General features: G+C 30.5%; 3 protein-coding genes across 3 annotated transcripts; 1 reads left to right on the forward strand and 2 right to left on the reverse strand.

Moving 5' to 3' along the window:
- On the reverse strand, nt 1-1,110 carry LOC8263796 (protein DELAY OF GERMINATION 1). The gene has a single exon (XM_002537727.2). The coding sequence runs from the start codon at nt 988-990 to the stop codon at nt 223-225; it is 768 nt and encodes a 255-aa protein (XP_002537773.1). The 5' UTR covers nt 991-1,110; the 3' UTR covers nt 1-222.
- An 8,291-nt stretch (nt 1,111-9,401) lies between these two features.
- LOC8261806 (protein DOG1-like 4) lies at nt 9,402-10,640 on the forward strand. The gene has a single exon (XM_002534238.4). The coding sequence runs from the start codon at nt 9,667-9,669 to the stop codon at nt 10,420-10,422; it is 756 nt and encodes a 251-aa protein (XP_002534284.2). The 5' UTR covers nt 9,402-9,666; the 3' UTR covers nt 10,423-10,640.
- Nucleotides 10,641-13,283: 2,643 nt separating this feature from the next.
- LOC8261808 (protein MALE DISCOVERER 2) lies at nt 13,284-19,867 on the reverse strand. Its single transcript, XM_048375035.1, has 13 exons — nt 18,913-19,867; nt 18,312-18,753; nt 18,070-18,202; nt 17,898-17,969; nt 17,557-17,700; nt 17,324-17,467; nt 16,426-16,487; nt 15,887-16,333; nt 14,836-15,026; nt 14,565-14,697; nt 14,307-14,464; nt 14,040-14,231; nt 13,284-13,924 (listed from the first exon to the last, which is right to left on the reverse strand). Exons 2-13 carry the CDS (start codon nt 18,409-18,411, stop codon nt 13,664-13,666), a joined length of 2,037 nt encoding a protein of 678 aa, XP_048230992.1. The 5' UTR covers nt 18,412-18,753; nt 18,913-19,867; the 3' UTR covers nt 13,284-13,663.
- Nucleotides 19,868-20,658: the final 791 nt, after the last annotated feature.

A 20,658-nucleotide genomic window follows, 5' to 3' on the forward strand; every position in this document is an offset into this window, starting at 1 on the left:
TACATAATTGAACACAAATGTATTACAATCTAACTGAATAACACTGCACCATTTTCAACTAGCAAAGTACATAAACAAACACAGACGTAGATGTAATCTAAAACCAACTTGCGTAGATATTTTTATACATTTCGTCTCACTTATATTCTCTGCCCTTAAAGTTTTAAGAACAAGAAAACAACTTGCTATATGCCTCCACAACATGTGCTGAAGCATAGCATGCTAATTTCCTCTACCATGTTTAAGATCCCTTTTCTTACCCCATTCGTGCATGCAAAGATGAAGCTTCCTGCCAGCAGCTAGATAATCCACTGCCTGAACAGGAGTTAAAATACTAATTAATTCCTTAAGTGTAGTTAACCTCAAGTTGTCAGCCTCCTGTAAAAGACGCACCATAGCCTCATCATGATTTTGAAGTGCTCTATCCACCACCTCATTGGAGTCACCAGCATGACTCTGTTCTTTGGCAACCATCGAAATAGGCTCATCAGCTATGTCTTCTTGCAAACTCGCCAATTGGGTAGTCAACTTCTCCTCATGCTTTATCGTTTTGCAATGCAGAACATTTACCATATTCAGCTGTTGCAATGATAGGTCGCCGAGATTGCCTGTCCTTGTACCCTGAAGGTGTTCTGCTATTTGGGATTCGACCTGAGACCCGCAAAGTGCATAAACGAGTCTGATAAAGATGGAGGGTCTGCAGCCAGCCAGCCAAAGCAAGGAATTCTCCAAGGCAGAATTCCAGGTTGGTGCAAAATAGACAGAGACATCGTTATGGGCAAGTCGGTTTCTCTTGTCCACGTATTCTTGAAAATGCTCGATGTTTTTCTCTGCTAATTGGGCGAATAAACTCTGATCATCAGGAGGTTTATCATCATCAGTTAACGTCAGGGCTCGGAGAAGCTCGGCCAAATCTAGTTCTTGAACATTCATCCAATCATGAAAGCATCTTTCTGAATGGTTTTGGTCACTTTGGTCTTCCAATGACATTGAAATCAAAAGTTTAGGATATAGAGGCTGCTAGCTTCAGCTTTAAGTAGGTATATGGTGAGCAAACCTCGATTTATAGGAAACACAAAAATCGGAGTGCTAGCTAATATAAAAGAGATTTTACTTGTACCTAGACTCAGTACATTTTGGATTTTTCTTGTGTTTGGCATTTGATATTCTGGAAATAGAAACTGATAATGTTCCCAAGAAAAAGAGTAGAAACTAATAAACTTTTCCATCTTCACTAGCGTTGTGGTACTGTGACCTAAATTTGTTTAGTTGAAACGGAGTTTATGTTCAGTTATATTTTCTCTTCTTTTATCGACTACTTTTATCCACTAGCTGTAATACTAGGAACGAAGAGATTGAAAGATCAAGTTCCAAAAAGTAACCTTTGCGAGGGGACAAAACTTCTTGAGAATCTAAAACGCGCGTATTGGAATAAAATACAAAATCTGCCATTGTTATTGCGGCTGTGGTGATTACATGTGGTTGTGACTAATTCTTTTGTTTTTCTTTTGAACGGGCTACACATAAATTATTATATATATATATATATATATATATATTTAAATCTAATTTAAAATATGTTGAATAAAAATTTTACGGCTGTAAAATATTTTTTCAAAAAATTTAATATAATTATATATTTAAAATCCTAATTAAATTAAAATAGATTCTTACATTACAATTTTATCTATATACAATACGAGATAAACTGTCTTAAATATTCAACGATCTTGATCTCCACTTTCTTATAATTTTTTTTCTCCTTTTTCACAATTCTCTTGAACTGCTTTTCACAGCTTTTTCTCCACTTTTTCACAACGCCAGAAGCTTCTTACCACTTTTCTGGATCAATAATTCGTCCAAACGATTTACGACGCATGGGCGAAGGAGAAAAATATATATACAAAAAATCGGTTCATGAATTTTGGATCAAAATAAATGGTCTTTTTCCTAATATTTTTTATTTAAACAATGATTTTTCTAATTTTATCAAGCAGTATATTTTAATTTAAATTTTAAATTTTGTTGCTGCTATTTTATCAAAAAAAGGATTTTATTACTGTTACATATTTTAAATTTTGTTTCCTGAAAATTAATATTTTTAGGACGTTAAATAAATTTAAAAAAGGGATAAAAATATCTTTTTTTGTCATTATCAAAGGACTTGAGTGGAAATGAGGGAGGGGCAAAAGTAATGTTTGCCATAATTCTAAAAACTTTATCAGATTTTAAGTTCTTAAGAATTTTAAATCTTGAAATTTGTAAGTTTTATGTTTTCTGAATTCTGGAATTTTAAATTTATTGTTCTCGTTATTTGACAAATCGGTTCATTATTTTCTTAATTTTGAATTTCATAATTATTTTTTACATCATATAATTTTGTCTTTAAAATTTTAAAATAAGATCCTCTAATATTTGTTTAAATAGGATAACTTATTTTTTCAAAAAAATAATAAATTATGTTTAGATGATTTTAACTATTTAATATAAAAATAATATTATAAATAATTGAATATAGATATTTATATATTGAATAACAAAATTTCCACTATTCATTTATATTAAATGATTAAAATCTTACGAATGTTATTTAAATTTTTTATTGAAATATAGGGATTGTAATTTTTATTTATAAACAACATTTAGAATTTAGAATTTTAATTTCATGAGGAAACCATTTTAATATTAATTTCATAATGATTAATTTCTTAGAAAATAAATTCTTTCTAAAATTATTTAACAACAAAAAAATTTCTCTGTCAAAGAAAAACCTAAGAGTAGATTTGGAGGATAATTTCATATGCAGCCCCTATTTGAAATGTGTTTCCTAAATACAAAAATTTCTGTATTTTAATTTTAATAAAATTAATCTTATATTTGGTTGAAATTTATAAATGAATTTACTTCATTTGAAAAAAAGACACGAAAGGGAAAATAAAAGTAAAAATAGTAAAACTAGAAAGAATTATTTTGGTGTATGCAATATATTGGCTTACTAATATAGAATTTATTTAGAAGTTTTATCTATTTTTTTAGAATTTAATTTACCTATAACTAATTTTACACAAATCTAATTATATAGAATTCTAAATTAACTTTCACTTCATTCAAAGCAAGTAAATTTTAAATTTTTAAATTAATTTTAGAAATTTGATAAATTTCAACTAAATACAATATAAAGTCATATTTATTTGATTCTAAAAGTATTTTATTGCATATATGATATAATATCACTGCTTGACATGTAATTTAATATTTTTAAAATTCAGGCTAGTATGATATTAAATCTTATTTTAGTATAACTATTATTGGAATCAAGATTAAGAGAATTTGAATGTTACTAAAATTATGACCTTAAAAAAATTGAGTCAAAATGTGCTTAGAATTGGAGAGTAATTGTTATATTTTGTTGATACTCATTAAAAGATTAATTTTATTTGAGAAAAAAATATGAAAGAGAATGTAAAATGAAAACAATAAAATTAGAAAAAAATATTTTAGTATTATTGAATATATTGACTTACCAATATGAAATTTATTTACAGATTCTATTTATTTTTTAAAACTTAATCTAGTTATAACTAATTCTATATAAATTTAATTATATAGAGTTATAAATTAATTTTTGCTTCATCCAAAGCGTATAAATTTTAAATTTGTTAAAAAATTTATAAGTTTTATAAAATTCAATCAAATACACAGTAAATAAAATTTAATTTAACTGAAATTTTTTAATTTCAATTGAATTTATTATGAAACTCTATAAAATAAAAATTAAGATAATTTATTGCCATAAATACTTAATTGTGCTTATTATCCATATTTTATAGATATAAGACATAAATTTATCCAGTGAAAGGCATTAAAAAGTTACATTTTAATAATAACTCAAGATTGGAGATTTCTTTCAGTTGGATTCTGCAAAATAGTAAGTATCGACGTACTGATCGTTACTTGTCAGGATGAAAGAAGATCTCAAACCTTGAGTCATCAAACTAAGATTAAAAAGAAAAAGAAAAAAAAAAAAAAAAGAGTTCATGTTTCTTATCACATATATGTAACGTATGTAGAAAGCAAAGTTCAGTGGATGTGACAGAGGAAATAAAATAATATAATAGGACAGAGTTTAGCACAAAAATTTAAGTATGGGGCTAAGACAAAAATTTGAATAATTGTATCTTTGGATTTTTCTTGTTTTGGTAATCCGGGAAGTAGAAACAGACAATCTTTTCGATCCATCTTTCATCACTCTGAACTCACCTGCAATTATGCTTGTAAGATATCTAATATTATTAATAATATAAAAATATATGTCAAATAATAATTATTTATTATTAAAAAATTATCTAGTTATCTAATTAATTACATACATGAAATAATAATAATAATAAAAAAAGTAAAAATTTGACACAACAGAATATATATGTAACAAATCCATATTATAGAATAACAAAAGGCATCGTGATTAATTATTAAGAATAATTTAACTAGCACTACAATTATTATTATCTAGGGAAGACGCAAGGCTTTCAAAACATTAGCACTGAAACTAATAATTGCTAAGGCAAAAGAGAAGTGTAATTTGCCACAAAGAAAATTTATAGTAATAAAGAAAAATAAGGCGAATTGGCTTTACCCAAATGAGAATATTATATATTAAAATAAAAAGAGCAATCCACGTAATGGATAGTTTGATAGCAAAAGAAAAGAGATCGATTAATTTGACAGAGATGATTAGTTTTAATCACAGTAATAGAGTTCTAAAGAACATTAAAAAGGATAATTTTGTTTTGTGAATAAAAAAATTACCGCTTATTATCTAAAAGTTTCTAAGAGGAGCTTAACATATCGACTGTTGTTTTAATTTAAATTAATTATGAATAGTTGATATTAAAATTTTGCTATATAGTTTTCATTTAGCTGTTAGTTGAATCAAACACTCTCTAAAAATATATATTTTTTATTTATTTATTTTATTAGATTAGATATACATATTTTATTTATTTATTGAAATTAGATTAAAAGTATATATTTATTTTATTTATTCAGATTAAATATGTATATATCTTTTATTGTTCGTTTATATATTTATGTAATTAGATTAAGGGTATATGTCTTTTCTATTAATTTATTTTTATTAGCCTAGATGATTTATTATAAAATTAAAGTCTATAATAGTGATCATGAGTGATATTTGTGTAGCATAAATCATGGTTTAGAATACAAGTCTATCTGAAAATCGCGATCGCACCTCTCAAAGTGCAACTGTGAAAAATTCAAGTTTAAAGACAAATGTTTCTGGAGTTTTCAAAATGAAAATAGTGACTGCATTCATAGAAGTGCGACCGTGGAAATCAAAATTTTTGAGCTAGAGCTATTGACTTTCTGAAGCTGCAAATCACTATTTTCAAGAGGGCGATTGTGAAATTCATGAAAATGTGTGATTGTTACTAAACCGCCAACAGTTACATTTGGAGTAGCCAATGACTCCCTTGTCAGGTAGTTGTTGGGGAGACTGCGATTTGTATTTTGACAATGCATTTAATGTCTTAAAGAAAAAAAAAATATTTTTAAAATATACCTGTGATGACTCTTTGAGGTTTATAAGCTATAAAAACAACCTCAAAAGGTCTTAAATATTTGATCAACAGCCTCCTAAAACCTACAATTATTATACATTAACTTTCTTTCTTCTTACAATTAATTTTTACAATTTTTGGTTGTTGTAAGAGTCTGAATGTTATTGTGAGATTTGAGTGTTAGCCTAAATAATTTGGATTGGATTTAAAAGTTGGCATAGACAAAACTCTTTGTAAGGATTATGTGTGAGTCATAAAATACAAGTGTAAAAGATTTTGTGTGAACCCTAAATACTAAATTTGAAGTGAGCTTCAGATAACTGTTTTTGTAATTAATTGAGTGTATAGTGAATACCCAATTAGAAATTGGATGTGACTTATGATTGGTTAATATATGAACCATTATAAAATTGTGTGTTGTTCCTTTTCATATACTCTTCTGCTTTCGATAATCAAATTTTTAATTTCCAACTATTCTACAATTAACAAATTCAATCCATTTTTTGTTCATAAGAGCAAACAATTTTCTTATAATTATTTATCTTATCCATCTAAATTACAGTCAATACATATAAACATATGATAATAATAATTTGCTCCGCAAATATTGATAGGCTAATTAAGAAAAGTTGGTAAGTGTTTGGGTAAATAATTAAAATTAAATAAAATTTAGGTGGTTTTGTCACGTTCAAATTAAAATTAACTCATTTAGACTAAAAATTAAAACACTAGCAGTCGCATGAAATTGATAAATTAACTAGAAAAATATGTAAGTCAAATAAAATTGAGATAAATTTAGGAGACTCTAGTCATGTTGTATTAGTAAAGTAGAAGAATCCATTGTTAAAGACTATTAGTAACGGATACGTGATCGTTGTTAAATTGATTGTTGCAAGTGCTTTAGTGACAAATTTTATTGTCCGTTGCTGAGTTAGTGATAAACAGTTTGTAGCTAATGTAAGGGGTCACTTTATTAGTATGGATTAACTTTTTAGCAATGATAGAAAATCTATCACCATATTATTTTATTTTTATAAAAATATACAAGACTCGTTGCTAATTCATTAGTAATCTTTTTATTTCTAATGATCATATTTTTTTAATAATTATTTTATTTTCATTTCTATTTCTATTTTAATATCAATTAATTTTGTAATTAGTTAATTGTTACTGATGTTTTATTTGTATGTTATGTCCAATTAATTTTATTTAATAAAAAAATATGAAGAAATTATATTAATAAAGCTAGCAAAGAATAATATAAAAATGGAAAGAGATAAAAAAAAAACAGATAAAGAAAAGAAAAGTAATTATAAAAAAAATAACATGAGAGAAAGAAATAAAAAAAGATAAAAGATAAAAAAATAGAAAAATAGAAGAAATAAAAGAAAGAAGAGATTATAAAGAATAGAGAAATGAAAAGAAGGAATAAATAAAAAGTGTAAAAGAAAGAAAATAAATGATGGAGAATAAAAATTAAAAGAGAGGAAAAAAGAGAAAAATGAAACTCAAGAATAAGAAAAAAAGTAAAAAAAAAAAAAGAAGAAAAGGAATAACATTAGAGTAAAAATGATGGAATGAAGAAGAAAAGTGAATTTATAAGAAATTAGATTCAATGATAGACAAAAATCCGTCATTAAAATTAGCGATGAAAATACTCCGTTGCTAACAACATAAACAAGCAAGAAAATAAAAATATTGGGTGGAAATTATTTTTTAGAATCAACGGCCATCAAAAAATAATAATATGACCCGAGAATTAAGAAAAGCGTTAGAAAACTATTTTAAGATTAGATAGAATTTTCCGTCGAGCGCGCTAGGGATATATATTTTGGGATGGAAATAATATTTATTGCTAATTAGTAAGTGAGTTGTTCATTCATATTTAGCAACAGATACTCTGTCTCTAATTAGTTAGGGAGACATATTCCTCCAATAATTAGTAGCAAAAATACATCTACCGTAAATTAACAATGGAGTTTTTTTTATCGCTAAACAATAACGCTTATTATATGCTAAACTTAGCAACGGTATAGTTGTTTGTAGCTAATACGTTCTTAAAATCAGCCCCAAAAATTAGCGCTATAATTTGCAAAAGAATAATGACGCACTTTGAATGTTCCTATTTTGTTGATTTTTTATTATTATTGTGATATAGAATAAATTATTAATTAATAAAATTAAAAGTAAAACTATATAACTAGAAAATATTGATTTTCAAATCCATTTCTAAATGTAATGATTTTCTTTTAGAGAATTCAAGGTTGCCATAAATTATAGAAAAAGAGTCATAGTAATTATTGGATTGGCGACTATATTTATTATGTAAATTTTTGTTTCTGGTTTATATAATTCCGATTAAATTAAAAAGTATTATAATATTGTAATCGTTAAAAATATTTAAATGCGTGCTTACAGTATGTAATTTCTTTTTCTCCACCAGAAAAGAAAAATCATATGTAAAAGATTAATTTGGATAACCATTGGTAATCGCAATAAACAGAAAATCGAAACGTTAAATGGCTCACTAATCTTATGGGAGCATGTTTCACTATTTAAAGGCATAGTCTGTTCCTGAAATTACTACCCAAAAAGGAATCCTTACTTAAGGTGGGCCTTTTGCTTTTCAATTATGGTTTCTAACACATAAGATGGCCAGTGGAGAACATTTTGAAGAACTAGCAATCATGTTAATTTGTTCTGTCTTCTAGTAATGAAATTATATTAACGCCTAATTATTAATTAGATTTTAAATTTTTAATCTTATGATGATTTTTTAAAATCAATATTTACATATTTAATTTATTTTTAAAATTATTTTTTAATAATAATTATAAAAAATAAATAACGCGATTTACTACATAAAAATTAATAAATAAATAACAGCTTATTACATTTAAATTAAAAAAATATAAAATTATTAATAATTATATTATTAAATTTAAAATAAATCATATTTATAATAAATATAATCAACTTTTTATATTATTTTTTATTATAAAAATCTAAAAATTATCATCAAAAATATTCTTAAATATAAATTTAAAAAATTTACTTATTTTAAAATTCTAAAACAATAATAAAATTATTAAAAATATAAATTTAAAATTTAATTTATAATTAGAAATTATATTAATCCCAGCCCTCCTCTGTTTTCCCTCAGCTGCTCTCTTACTACATTTTTCTTAATTTAATCTGTTTCCTCTCTTTTTCATCCGCGTACTCTCACCTCAACAGATTTTGGAATGCGATCCATTAGGCACAACACTTTATTTTTAGGTGATTGGGCTTAAATATAGGCGATTTTGACCCTTATTTTTGTTTTAAATTATATTTTTATTATTTATTAGATCCTTATTGTGTAATACTTCTTTATTTCTTATTTGTATTATACCCTTTTTTATATCTATTTGATGAAAATTATTAATATTAAAATATAATTACTATACAATTATATAGAATTAAAATAGATGTTTAAATTTAAATTTAAATTTAAATTTTACATATAAAGAATAAATATATATATTAAAATAAAATTATTAAAAAATATATATATATATATATATATATATATATATATATATATATATATATATATATATATAAACTATTAATCTCAAAAATTAATACATGTTTTTTAACAAGAGGAGGAAAAATGACATTTAAAAACTCTTTGCTTGTACGGCAGCGTTCAATAAAAGCACGTGAACGTTCATCATATCAACAAGCCTCGCACCGTAGCTTAGCAGACAGTGTGAAGCAAGCGGAAGAGAGAGATGTCTAAGTTCCACGTTGAGCACGACAGAGTTTGGTAAACTGACACGTTTTCCAACATCAAACACCAGGTGGTGGGGGTTAAATGAGTGACTCATCAAACTCAGGCAAGCTGACTCTGTCCCCTCTCACTCTTTGCAAACTGTCACTGATTCTCCTTTTCACAATCACACCTATACTTCTACTTCTTTGCTGCGCGTAAGCCATGCACTTGTCCACTCACCAGCATCATCTGCATGTACATTTTCTTTTCTTTATTCTCTCTCTCCCTCTCTCTTTATTCTCTCTTTTGCTTCAATATTGAAAGAAAGACATGAAGAACAAAGTCGAAGACAGATTCTCTGAGTTCTTAGAGAAGTGGATGCGTTTACTAGACGGGTATCTTCTACAATTGAGAAAGGTGGTATCATCAAAGGATAGACTTAATAAACATGGTACTTATTGTGATGAAAAGCTACAAGCTATAGTCTCAAAAGTTGCACAACATTACAAAGAATACTATATCATTAAATGGGCTTTAGCCCATGAAGATGTTCTTGCTTTCTTTTCTCCTACTTGGATATCTCCTCTAGAGACTGCTTCTTCTTGGATTACTGATTGGAAACCTTCTGTTGTTTTTAAACTGGTTGATTCATTAAGAACAAACCATCGCGTTCCTGGTCCGAGTAGCACCCTAGCTGAATTGACACAAGAACAGGTGAGAAAGATTGAGGAGTTGAAGCTGAAAATAAGGTTAGAGGAACAGAAAGTGGAGAGGGAAATGGAGAGGCAACAGGTAGCGATAGCAGATAGGAAGATGGTGGAATTGGCAAGGTGGGTTTATAGAGTCAAGAACGATGGAAAAGTGAGTCAAGTGGAGGGACTGGTGCAAGCGGCATTGAATGGAGCATTGGCAGGATTAGAGAAGGTTATGAAAGCTGCAGACTGTGTCAGGCTTAGGGCTTTGAAAGGAATTTTGGATGTTTTGAGTCCATTTCAGTGTGTGGAGTTCTTGGCTGCTACTGCTATGCTTCATATTCAGCTAAGACAATGGGGAAAGAGAAGGCATAATATTACCAATAATTGCTAGTTGCTAGGGTTTTTGGCTTTATTTGCTGTACTTTTTAGGCTTTAAAGAATCGGTTTAATCAGCTAGGGAGTGTTTCTTTTTTGATTTTCGACTTTGTTTTCCTCCAATTGAGGAGGTTTTTAATTTCTTGTTATTAATTTTCCCGTCCCTTTTTTCCTTTTCTGTGATCTGGAAGTTTTACTATTATACATTAATTAAGGATAGTTTTTTGTGGATTAGATTATATACCGTAATAAAAAAGTGTATTTATTAATTTGTTTTATTTTAAAATACCAGGGAGAATATATATTATATATATAATTATATAAAATAAAAATTGATTCGGATTTTTAATATTTTTGGGAAATTCAATAAATACTCCGGTTTACCTTAATATAGAAAGGTCTAATTATCTAAAAAAATTAATTTTCAGTCTCTTAACAAATTTAGTTAATTATTTTAAATTATTTTAATTAAATTCAAATTTAAATTTATAATTTTATTTCATAAATATTTTTACCTGGTGGAGAGTTGTCCTGTACGGTGTTAGTTTGACTATGACATGTAAAAAGAAAAATTTAGTCAGCATTAATGCTGATTTGTTTCATAGAATAGGAGCTGATTTGACTCAAAAGAAAAATACTTATATATCAGGAAATGGTTTTATTTAACAGAGAAGAAAATGTTATTGGTAACAATTGCTTATAAACTTATACTGCAAAAGGAATTTACCGTAATGTGTCAAGTTCAAGAATGAAGAGAAGAGCTGGGGTTTCTAGAGTTGGAAATTGGGGGACTTTTCTTCAGTAAAAAGGATCAAGTTTTCTAAGTGGAACGTCAACAAAATTTTTTATGAATCCAGCTACTGGTTCCAGAATGCCCTCTCCTGCAACACCTCTTCTTCCAGGAAGGACGACTCCACCTCAATCTTTAGGTGAAACATCAAAATGACCACCATCCCCAACACCCCACCACCACCACAGCTGCCAAAACCTGTTTCCTTAGGACCGCCCTCACCACCATTGCCACCATCACAGAAAAATAACTGAATCACCATCGTAAACTGAGTACCGTCACAAGTAATTGCCACCATACCCACAACCCCGTCGATGGGTCTTCTTTCACACCAAAATGGCCACCATCATCGTTGAGTTCATAACAAATTGCTATGACATTGATTTTTTTCTCTGCTCTTTCACAATCAAAATTGAAAAATAAAATGCTTGTTTCTCTTTGCTTCTGTTGAACAACGGTTATGTAATCTTTTGAAGATATTGTGCTTGCCTCCCCCAGTATTGCATGTAATGGCGACGCCGGTGAAAGAAAAATAGAGAACACATCGCACGAGATTCATCGAGTGAAGTCGTGATCAATTGAAGAAAAATAATAAATATATAATCCAACTAAAATTAGTGGTGCTAGATGCTTATATTGGTTGTGATTTAAGCTTTTTCTTTTTGGGTGGTACGGAGGGAGAATAGTGACGAGGAGAAAGGGATATTGTTTTGCGGTGATAGTGGTAGTGTTGAGAGAGACAGTAGTGAGGGTGAAATGGTGCATTTTTATGTTCTTTCACGAGTGAGCAGAAAAAAACCGACTTAACAATTTTATTTATTAGGTGCTACGCTTGCAAAAGTACCACCATAAAAATTCAAATTCAGCCGCCGGAAGAGTCTTTTTAAAACAAAATTATAAATTTGGATTTAATTAAAAAAAAAAGCTCAAAAATTGGGTAAAAATGTTAGAAGTTGGAAAGTTCATGTTTTTTTTTTAGGTAATTAGCCCATATGAAAATCCATGTTGATGTGTTAGTTCCCAGCGATGAGCCACTTCCATATAAGCTCTTCATGTTAATATACAATGTGGGAAATGTCGGGACGTATATGAGGGAAATGGCATTTCGACTAACTCTAAAGACTTTTACGTGAAAAAACGAAAAAGAGTTATCGATAATGTAGAAATGGGAGATTTATCAGATTCTAGTAAATGGTATCATGGATAAGAATAATCTATATATGTAAGATATATTATAGATTGAAAATGTTAAATTTATACATCAGCATAGTACCTAGATGACATCAAAATCTTTTTCAACATGTCAAAACTTATCATGTAGACGTAGCACCAGATTCAGATGGTAAATAATTATAAGTGTTTGGAGTAGTTAGATATTGAGTTGCTGAATAAGAAGTTTTCTTCTTGGCAATGCAACCTTAATATCACCTAATCTTACCTGTCTGCCGTATTTGGCTCCTCCAATTATAATGACTAATGAGGAGGAGTTGTTGGGAACTTCTTTTGTTTTGTTTTTGGAATTATTCATTGTGTTTATGATCATTTCATACCTTTTTACTTTTGTTTCATTTTTGTTATCAATTTACAAATCTTTCCTTTGAATTTAAACTTTTTTTAAGTTTTGCTCCAGTTAAACGATCTTTTATCTTTAATTTAATGAGAGAAAGCTACCCTAAGCTTGCCATATGAAGCTTGGGAAATGAAAAGAAAAATTAATAATACTCAATTCCAACTGCAATAACTGTAAAATATGACAGCGCGGTTTGGTAGTTACGTATTATCCGACTTATATATTCATTAATTGAAGGGCGTTGTATTTGGTTTGACTGTTAATAATATATTGCGACTTGTTTAAATGTATTCTGGGTCGTCTGTGAATATAGAATGTTTTTCTTGTCTGAAATTTGGAAAGACTCTTCTCAAAGAAAATGCTACCAGTTGAGGATTTTCTTAGTTTAACAGAAATCCTGTGCCAAGAAACAGCAACTCCAACTACGCCAAAACAAACTCCTTCCATCCCGAGTCTATGTGCACAGATCTGTAGACAATAAGAACTAACAGCCTATTTATACAAATAAGGCTCACAATTAATAGGCTCACTAGGACTAACATCCTAGTGCTGTGTTAGTTTTTGTTACACCACAAACTCAATCACAAGATACATATAGCTTGTACCAGCTGGGGAGCATAGTACCCCCCCATCAAGTAACAAATAAATTACACTCATTCTGAAGCAAATGCTAGGGAAGAATGGTCTTTAGAAAAAAAAAATGAAATACAATGAAATTATAGGACAAATATAGAACTGTGATGCAAAAAAAAAAAAAAGGGTGTTGAAGCAGAGCATTGGTAATGAAGCAGATTGGTAATCAAAAAGCTAATTTTAGAATTTGGCATGAAGCAGTGTGAGAGAGACTTCACTTACAATACAGAGAAGAGTGAGTGTCGTAATGAAAAAAAGACAACTTTATGTAGCCTCCACGGATAATATCTCGAGCTCAGCCCACCATAGTGGTGAAAGTCTCGGAGTCGCTTGGTCAGGCGAGATAGTTATCACTTCCCTCAATTTGGAAGTAATATCCCTCATTGTTGGTCTCTGTCTAGGATCTGGTTGTATACACTCCTGTATAACCTCGCAGATAATGTCCAGCTCGTTGTTTTTAAAAGCCTTGAGGGTTGGGTCAATCATGTAGCTGATACTCCGCTTATCATTCAAATATTCAGCAGCCTGGCAAGTTTACAATTGCATGCTTATCAGAAACCATTTAAGCATGCAGCTAGATTCTGGGATGTATTTATCCACAAAGCAAAGCATATCTTATTAAATGTCAGTAGTGATTTACCCATTTCTCAAGGGGCCCTTGTTCTTTCGAGTATGGGAGCTTCCCTGAAATGATTTCGAGCAACAGAATCCCAAAACTATAGACATTTGTCTCTGGATCAGTCAGTGGTGGCAGCTCAGAGTGCTCCGACTCACCATCCCCTGAGATTTTTGACTTCCTTACTGGTTGTGGCAAGAAACAGACTTCTGCAATCTGAGAAAGGGAGAGAGAAATAGTATGAGAGAACTTTAAAAAAGAAAACGTCATGAGCCAATGAAAGAGATGTACCTTAGCAGCATAGTCATCTGTTAGATAGATACTATGTGAATTTAAGTTAGAATGTGCTACAGGTGGATTTAAATCATGGTGCATGTACTGTAAGCAGTAAGCAGTGCCCATGATAATCCTCATCCTTGCACTCCAATCGAGATGTTCCATTTCTTTAACTGAAGATGCAGAATAAATGTTTCAGCCTCTAATTGCTAAACCCACAATAAAAAAATAATCAAAATCTCCATGATTGAATATGCTAAGTGAAAATATTACCATGCAAGTGCTCAAAGAGGGTTCCATTAGGAGCATATTCAAACACCATCATCCTATTGAAAGGTTCGTCCTCTTCACAGAAGCCAATAAGATTGACAAAGTTCTTATGGTTTACCCGAGACAGCGTATCAATCTGCAGTTCATCACACAAGACAGAAGGAAAAAGACTAAGAACATTTATAGAATAAGCAAGAGTTTATATTCCAAAGTTAGAATGCTATCTCCTCGAAGCATGATATCTTCAACTCCATAATACCGCAGAGAAACAGACCTTTTTTCGGTACGACAACTCTGCATTCTTCGACCAATCTTTGGAAGATGCAACCAAAGTAGATGCAACAGCAATCTCAACTCCACTGGATAATGTTCCCTTGTACATAGTGCAACCTTCATGAGTGTCGATTATATTGCTGAAATCCTCACAGGCAGTTTCCAGCTCCGTTCGATTTAGCTTGGGAACCCCTGAATTTCATACAAATAGATGATAAGTTTATAATGCATTGAACAATAACTAGATCAAAAACACTAATCTTTGGAGGTGGCCAATCATATGAAGTTAAATGAATCGAGTAAAATTTAATGCGCCAATTTTGTGCCATACAGTTTTGCAAAGTCAACCAATAAATGAGATCAGAGCCTTTATCAAATAAATTACCTTTCTATCCAAAGAAATTGCAATAAGCATACAGTTAACTTGATTAAATAGTATTAGCTTGGGAACCCCTGAATTTCATACAAATAGATGATAAGTTTATAATGCATTGAACAATAACTAGATCAAAAACACTAATCTTTGGAGGTGGCCAATCATATGAAGTTAAATGAATCGAGTAAAATTTAATGCGCCAATTTTGTGCCATACAGTTTTGCAAAGTCAACCAATAAATGAGATCAGAGCCTTTATCAAATAAATTACCTTTCTATCCAAAGAAATTGCAATAAGCATACAGTTAACTTGATTAAATAGTATTAAGGTTTTGTAAATTGAGACTTGATTTTCCCAAGTAATGACTCATGAGTTTCAGGGATCCATTAGAATGACTTGGATGCATATCTTGAAAGTTGTAATTTTCCAACCCAGTCATTCTGTGGGCAACCAAATGCATTACTGATCCACAAGCAACATTTCCGTGATTTAAACATCTAAAGATGATGCAGGATTTCAACCAATAAAGATGGCCATCATTATTAGGTTTTTAGTTTACTTCAGTGCAGTCTGTATTTTAACAGCCGTAACTAATATGCCATTAATTTTTCTATTTTTTGATAAATACACTTTCCAATAAAGTTTATACAAGTCATGTTATGTACTAAAAATTCACCTGTGACAAATGCCTTCTGTAGCTGTCCACTCAGTCCAGTCTTCCAAGGACCTATTGTTGTGACTCCTCGTTTACGGCAAATTAACACAAGACCCAGAGAAATAATAACCAAGGCGAACACAATTGGAATAATCAAGAAATATATCCATGTATGTGAAGATTGCTCATTGGTTGGAGTTACATCAGAATCACTTTGGAACCCTTTTGGTGGGGACTCAACTGGTGGAGCTGCTACTGGCGCAGGTGGTGGAGGAGGATCCTTCTTTGCATTTGGAATAGCTGGGAAACTCCCACTACTTCGGGTAGTGGGTAAAGCAATAATCTGTTGAGAGGAAGAACCACCACTAGCAGGACCAGCTGGGAGGTTACTTGATAGTTCAAAAAGCCTACGACGTGCAGAACTGACAAGGATCTCAACATTTTGGACCATGTGTAGCCCCGGTGAACCTGCTTAATGCAAGAAAAGATATAATTTTGTTTCTTGCCAGAATTAATTTAAATGCAAAATAAGCCATGATTTGATAGCTGTTTGCACTCACTAGCTAGTTTATCACATGAATTATCACCACACTCATGCAGAGTATCCTTTCCAAGCTTGAACCTTGCAAGAGGACAAAGGTCTCAGTAAAAGGAACAGGATAGGAACCTATGATGTAAATAAAATTTAGAGCAGCTTGTCTTGATCTGGTGGGATGCAAATATAGATGGAAGTGTTTACATTTATATATTCACGTGCATGTGTAAAATATTATAAATTCCATATAATTGTAGTTGCAAGGCACTGAAGTAATGAATAACAGCCTCTTTAATTGGGACAATCAACGAATAAGAACCATGTAGTTGTTTCAAACTGACCTGCCACAGACTGCCCAAAACATATACCTAACAGAATCAGAAAAATAGACAGCCAAGGAAAGAAGAAAAAAGAAAAGAAGACTCCACAACCGGCTGGAAGAAATCAAACAGAAAGGAGATTCTGGAAATTATTCCAAATATCAGTGGCTTAGTATACAAATTTACAGAATTACAGAACCACAGATATTTTTAAGCAGAGGACAATGAGATTATATTTAAGCTAGTAGTAGAAAATGTGTCAGCATGTTCAAGAGTGAACTCTCACATAGTTCACGATCATCAAGTAACAAAACTGAGGCAGATTAATTCCTGCGAGATTCAAGGTCCAAAAATAAAAAAAAATATCAAGAAATCCTTGCTTGTCTGGGAACAGGATAAACAATAAGCATGTTAACAGGAATCAAGCTCTGCAACTATTCTGTTCTTCTCTGTACAGGATAGTGACTTTAACCTTGCTCATAGTTTCCATTTCTCACAGTGAGCAATGAGTTTATGACTAATGCATGATTTTGAACCAGCTGATTGTGAACCTCCACTGGGTTTCACTGGGTGTTGAAGAGGAAAGATAAGCATATGACTTACCCATTTCTAACCTTTCTATTTATGCAGTCATTTCCAGAGACTACACCACATGCAAGGTCTTCGTCAAATTGCAATTCAGATAAAAAGTTAAGCCTCCCAACCTTCAGAAGATTGCTACCTTCAAATTTATTGTCGCAAAGCAACCTATGGTACAGGTGATATTTATCAACATAATTATCTTCATAAATCCATTAGCCAAGAAACAGAAAAAAAATTTATTACAGCTATCTCACAAGCATTTTAGTGATGGCAGTCTTCCTATTTCTGCTGGAACTGTTCCACTGAAGTTATTTTCCCTCAAGTCCAGCACCTCCAGCTTTGTGAGTCCTCCAATCTCCTTAGGAATCGTGCCATAGAAATGGTTTTTATAGAGTACACTGTACATATAACAGAGCAAAAACCACAAGGTAAAACTTCTAAGTAATTTTTGCTTTCTTTTAATTTACATATAAACATACTAAAAGCAGAAATCCTCATGAAAAATTATATGCCAATAGTATGTGTCTCTGTTCGTGGGCGAAGAAGATAGCAAAACCTCAAATGTTATCTTTTAAGCAAAAGCATGAATCCTTACAGCAATTTCAAATGACTAAGTTTGCCCAGAACAGGCGATAATGTCCCTTCCAAAGAAAGCCCATTCAGATCCCTACAATTACACAAACCATCACAACCAGAAAATTCATTCTTCTTATTACACAAAGAGAACAATGATAGCTCTTGTAAAGCAAGAACAACTGAGTACTTACAATGTTTCAACTTTACCAGTCACACAGTGAACACCACGCCACAAACAAGGATCATGGTCATTGATATTCCAGTTAGCAAAAGCACCAAAAGGATCTGAACTCACTGTTGTACGAAATTCCAACAAAACAGAACCTGCATTTCTCATCACACATTGAAATCATATATCAATATACAAGATTCTAAAATTTCCATCTTCACAGATGCATATAAATATCAAGGAAATGTGAAAAGTGAGAATTACCCTCATCATTAAGAGACCAAGAGCCTTGAATTTTATGTCCAAGAATCAAAACCAGGAAGCTGAAGAACTGGAATCCATTTGGGTTCCATCTACCCTCCATTGCTTGATGAACCAAATATGGCAGTGGAGGAAGCTACAATTATACATAAATCGCCAGGTTTCCTATTTAAAACCACCTTCTTTCTAACTCGCAGCAATAACAAAGAATAATTAACTATTGTAAGACCTGTAGTATAATCTGCGTTGATCAGAAACTAGCTATACAAACTATATTATTACAACGAAATGCAAAGTCTCCAAATTTGTTGATGATGATAATCATATCAGGGTCCCTCATCTTTGCTTTTATTAAATTGTCTCTACACCCTCTCCTCCAACATGTATATAACCTGTCTCAGCAGGTTATTACTATCTTTATAAATCTCCACGAAATGAATTGCAACTGAAAAAATTTATAAAAAAAACACTCAATCTTATTTGTACAAGACACTAAAATGTTGCAGAAAGATTGGACCTTTGAAGGCCACAAAAGAATCAAGGAATACCCTTAAGAGCAAGCAACCCAAAAAGAAAGAAAAAGAGAAAGGGTGATGGAATTTACCATAAAGAAGTAGAAGCAACAAAAGGGAGCTGTGATGCTGATGGCTTTGGGAACAATGTTGCAAATTCTGTAATATAATTTTTACTTTTCTTTCTCTTATCAAAATATCTTTTTCAAAAAGAAGTTCTTCAAGAGAAAGAAAGATGCAATGTAATGTAATGTGAGGGTGGTGATAGATAGGTAGGAGGAAGATAGATAGAGACTCAAAAAGGCAGCAATGAAAAAAAAAATTATATTATATATTTATTTTAACAATAAACCGCAAGGAAAGTTTTTCTTCTTTTTTTTTTTTTTTTTCAAGAATCAAGAATATATGAATTCTTGTTTTTTCTATTACTGCCCCCTTGCAGGATGATCTCAGAGGATCTCTTCGACCATCTTTGGTGTCTCTTTCAGGACACTTTCTTTCTTTTTCTCTCTCTGACTTTCTTCTTCTTTGGGTTTATTTGCTTTTTTTCTCTCTCTTCCTCAATATTTTCTTTTCCTCTGTTCTCTTTGTTTCTGTTTCTTTTCTTTTTTTTCTTTTCCACCCCCACCAGCCACCCCAAGAATCTGTGAGTTTCTGTTTTCCATTTTGTTTAACCCTTTTTTTTTTTGAGTTAGGTGGGTCCCAATGATTTTTTAATCAATTAGAATTATATTTTTTTGGTGGGTTGCGTGGGCTCCAATGCCAAATCAGCAACCGGATAACTGTCAGTTGGCGGAGGCCGGAGATGGTTTCCCGCGGCTTTTTCAGATTTTGGTAAGGAAATTGGATGGTGGAGAGGGCCCCACGCCCGATGAAATCGGACGCGCTTTTGGTACATCCACTGGCCCACATTTCACTCTTTGCGTGCGTCCCTCTTTCTCTCATTTATACTTTATTTTTTCTATTTTCTTTTTCTCTTTTGAAAGGAAATTTGGATGGTGGCATCCATCAACTCATACAATTGTTATCCAAATAAATTTTAAATTTTTATATTTTAAATAAAATAAAAATTAATTTAAAATTCTCTATAATAAAACTTGTATAAAATTCGATTATAGTAAAATAAATTTTAATAAAATAGGTAAAAAATTTATTAAATTTTTATATTAGTGAATTAATATGTTTTATAATATTAAAATATTTTTTTAATTTTATTATATCTATCTTATTTTATTTGTTTTGTCTTTTTTTTTTAAATATAATATATTTTTTAATGTATTTCAACCAAATATAATATTAATATCAATTTAAATTTATCTATTTACATCTAATGATGATAATTAATATTTAACTCAAATAAAGTTTAGATTTATTGATGCTACATCAGTATAATTAAAAATTTAGAATACTTCAAATCTCTTAAATCATTTGGCATAATCTCTTTGTTAGAAATAAAAAAAATGGATTCAGTTTTATATGTGCTTAAACACTAAAACTACTAGCAAACAGGTAGTTTTACTTGCAATGCGCCATATCTTTTAATTTAAAATAAAACCTTAATTTTTGGTTAAATTAAATGAAATACAAAGCTTTTTCTTATGTTAGTATTCATGCATTCTTAAAAGCAGTAGCCTAAATTCTAATTTGATTAACTAGGTATATTAAATTAAGGTTTAATTACTAAGATCAATTGATTATGTTTAAGACTGATGCTTAATCTACACTAGGTTTGTTTTTTGAATGAATAAGTTATGGTTGAAATGTATTGGGTAGGGTCTAATTCAACTAAAATAGGGTTTAATTTTACAAGTAATTTACTAGGGTTTAAGACTAGGTTT

The sequence above is a fragment of the Ricinus communis genome, chromosome 5 (genome assembly GCF_019578655.1).
Source record: "Ricinus communis isolate WT05 ecotype wild-type chromosome 5, ASM1957865v1, whole genome shotgun sequence".
NCBI lineage: Eukaryota > Viridiplantae > Streptophyta > Magnoliopsida > Malpighiales > Euphorbiaceae > Ricinus > Ricinus communis.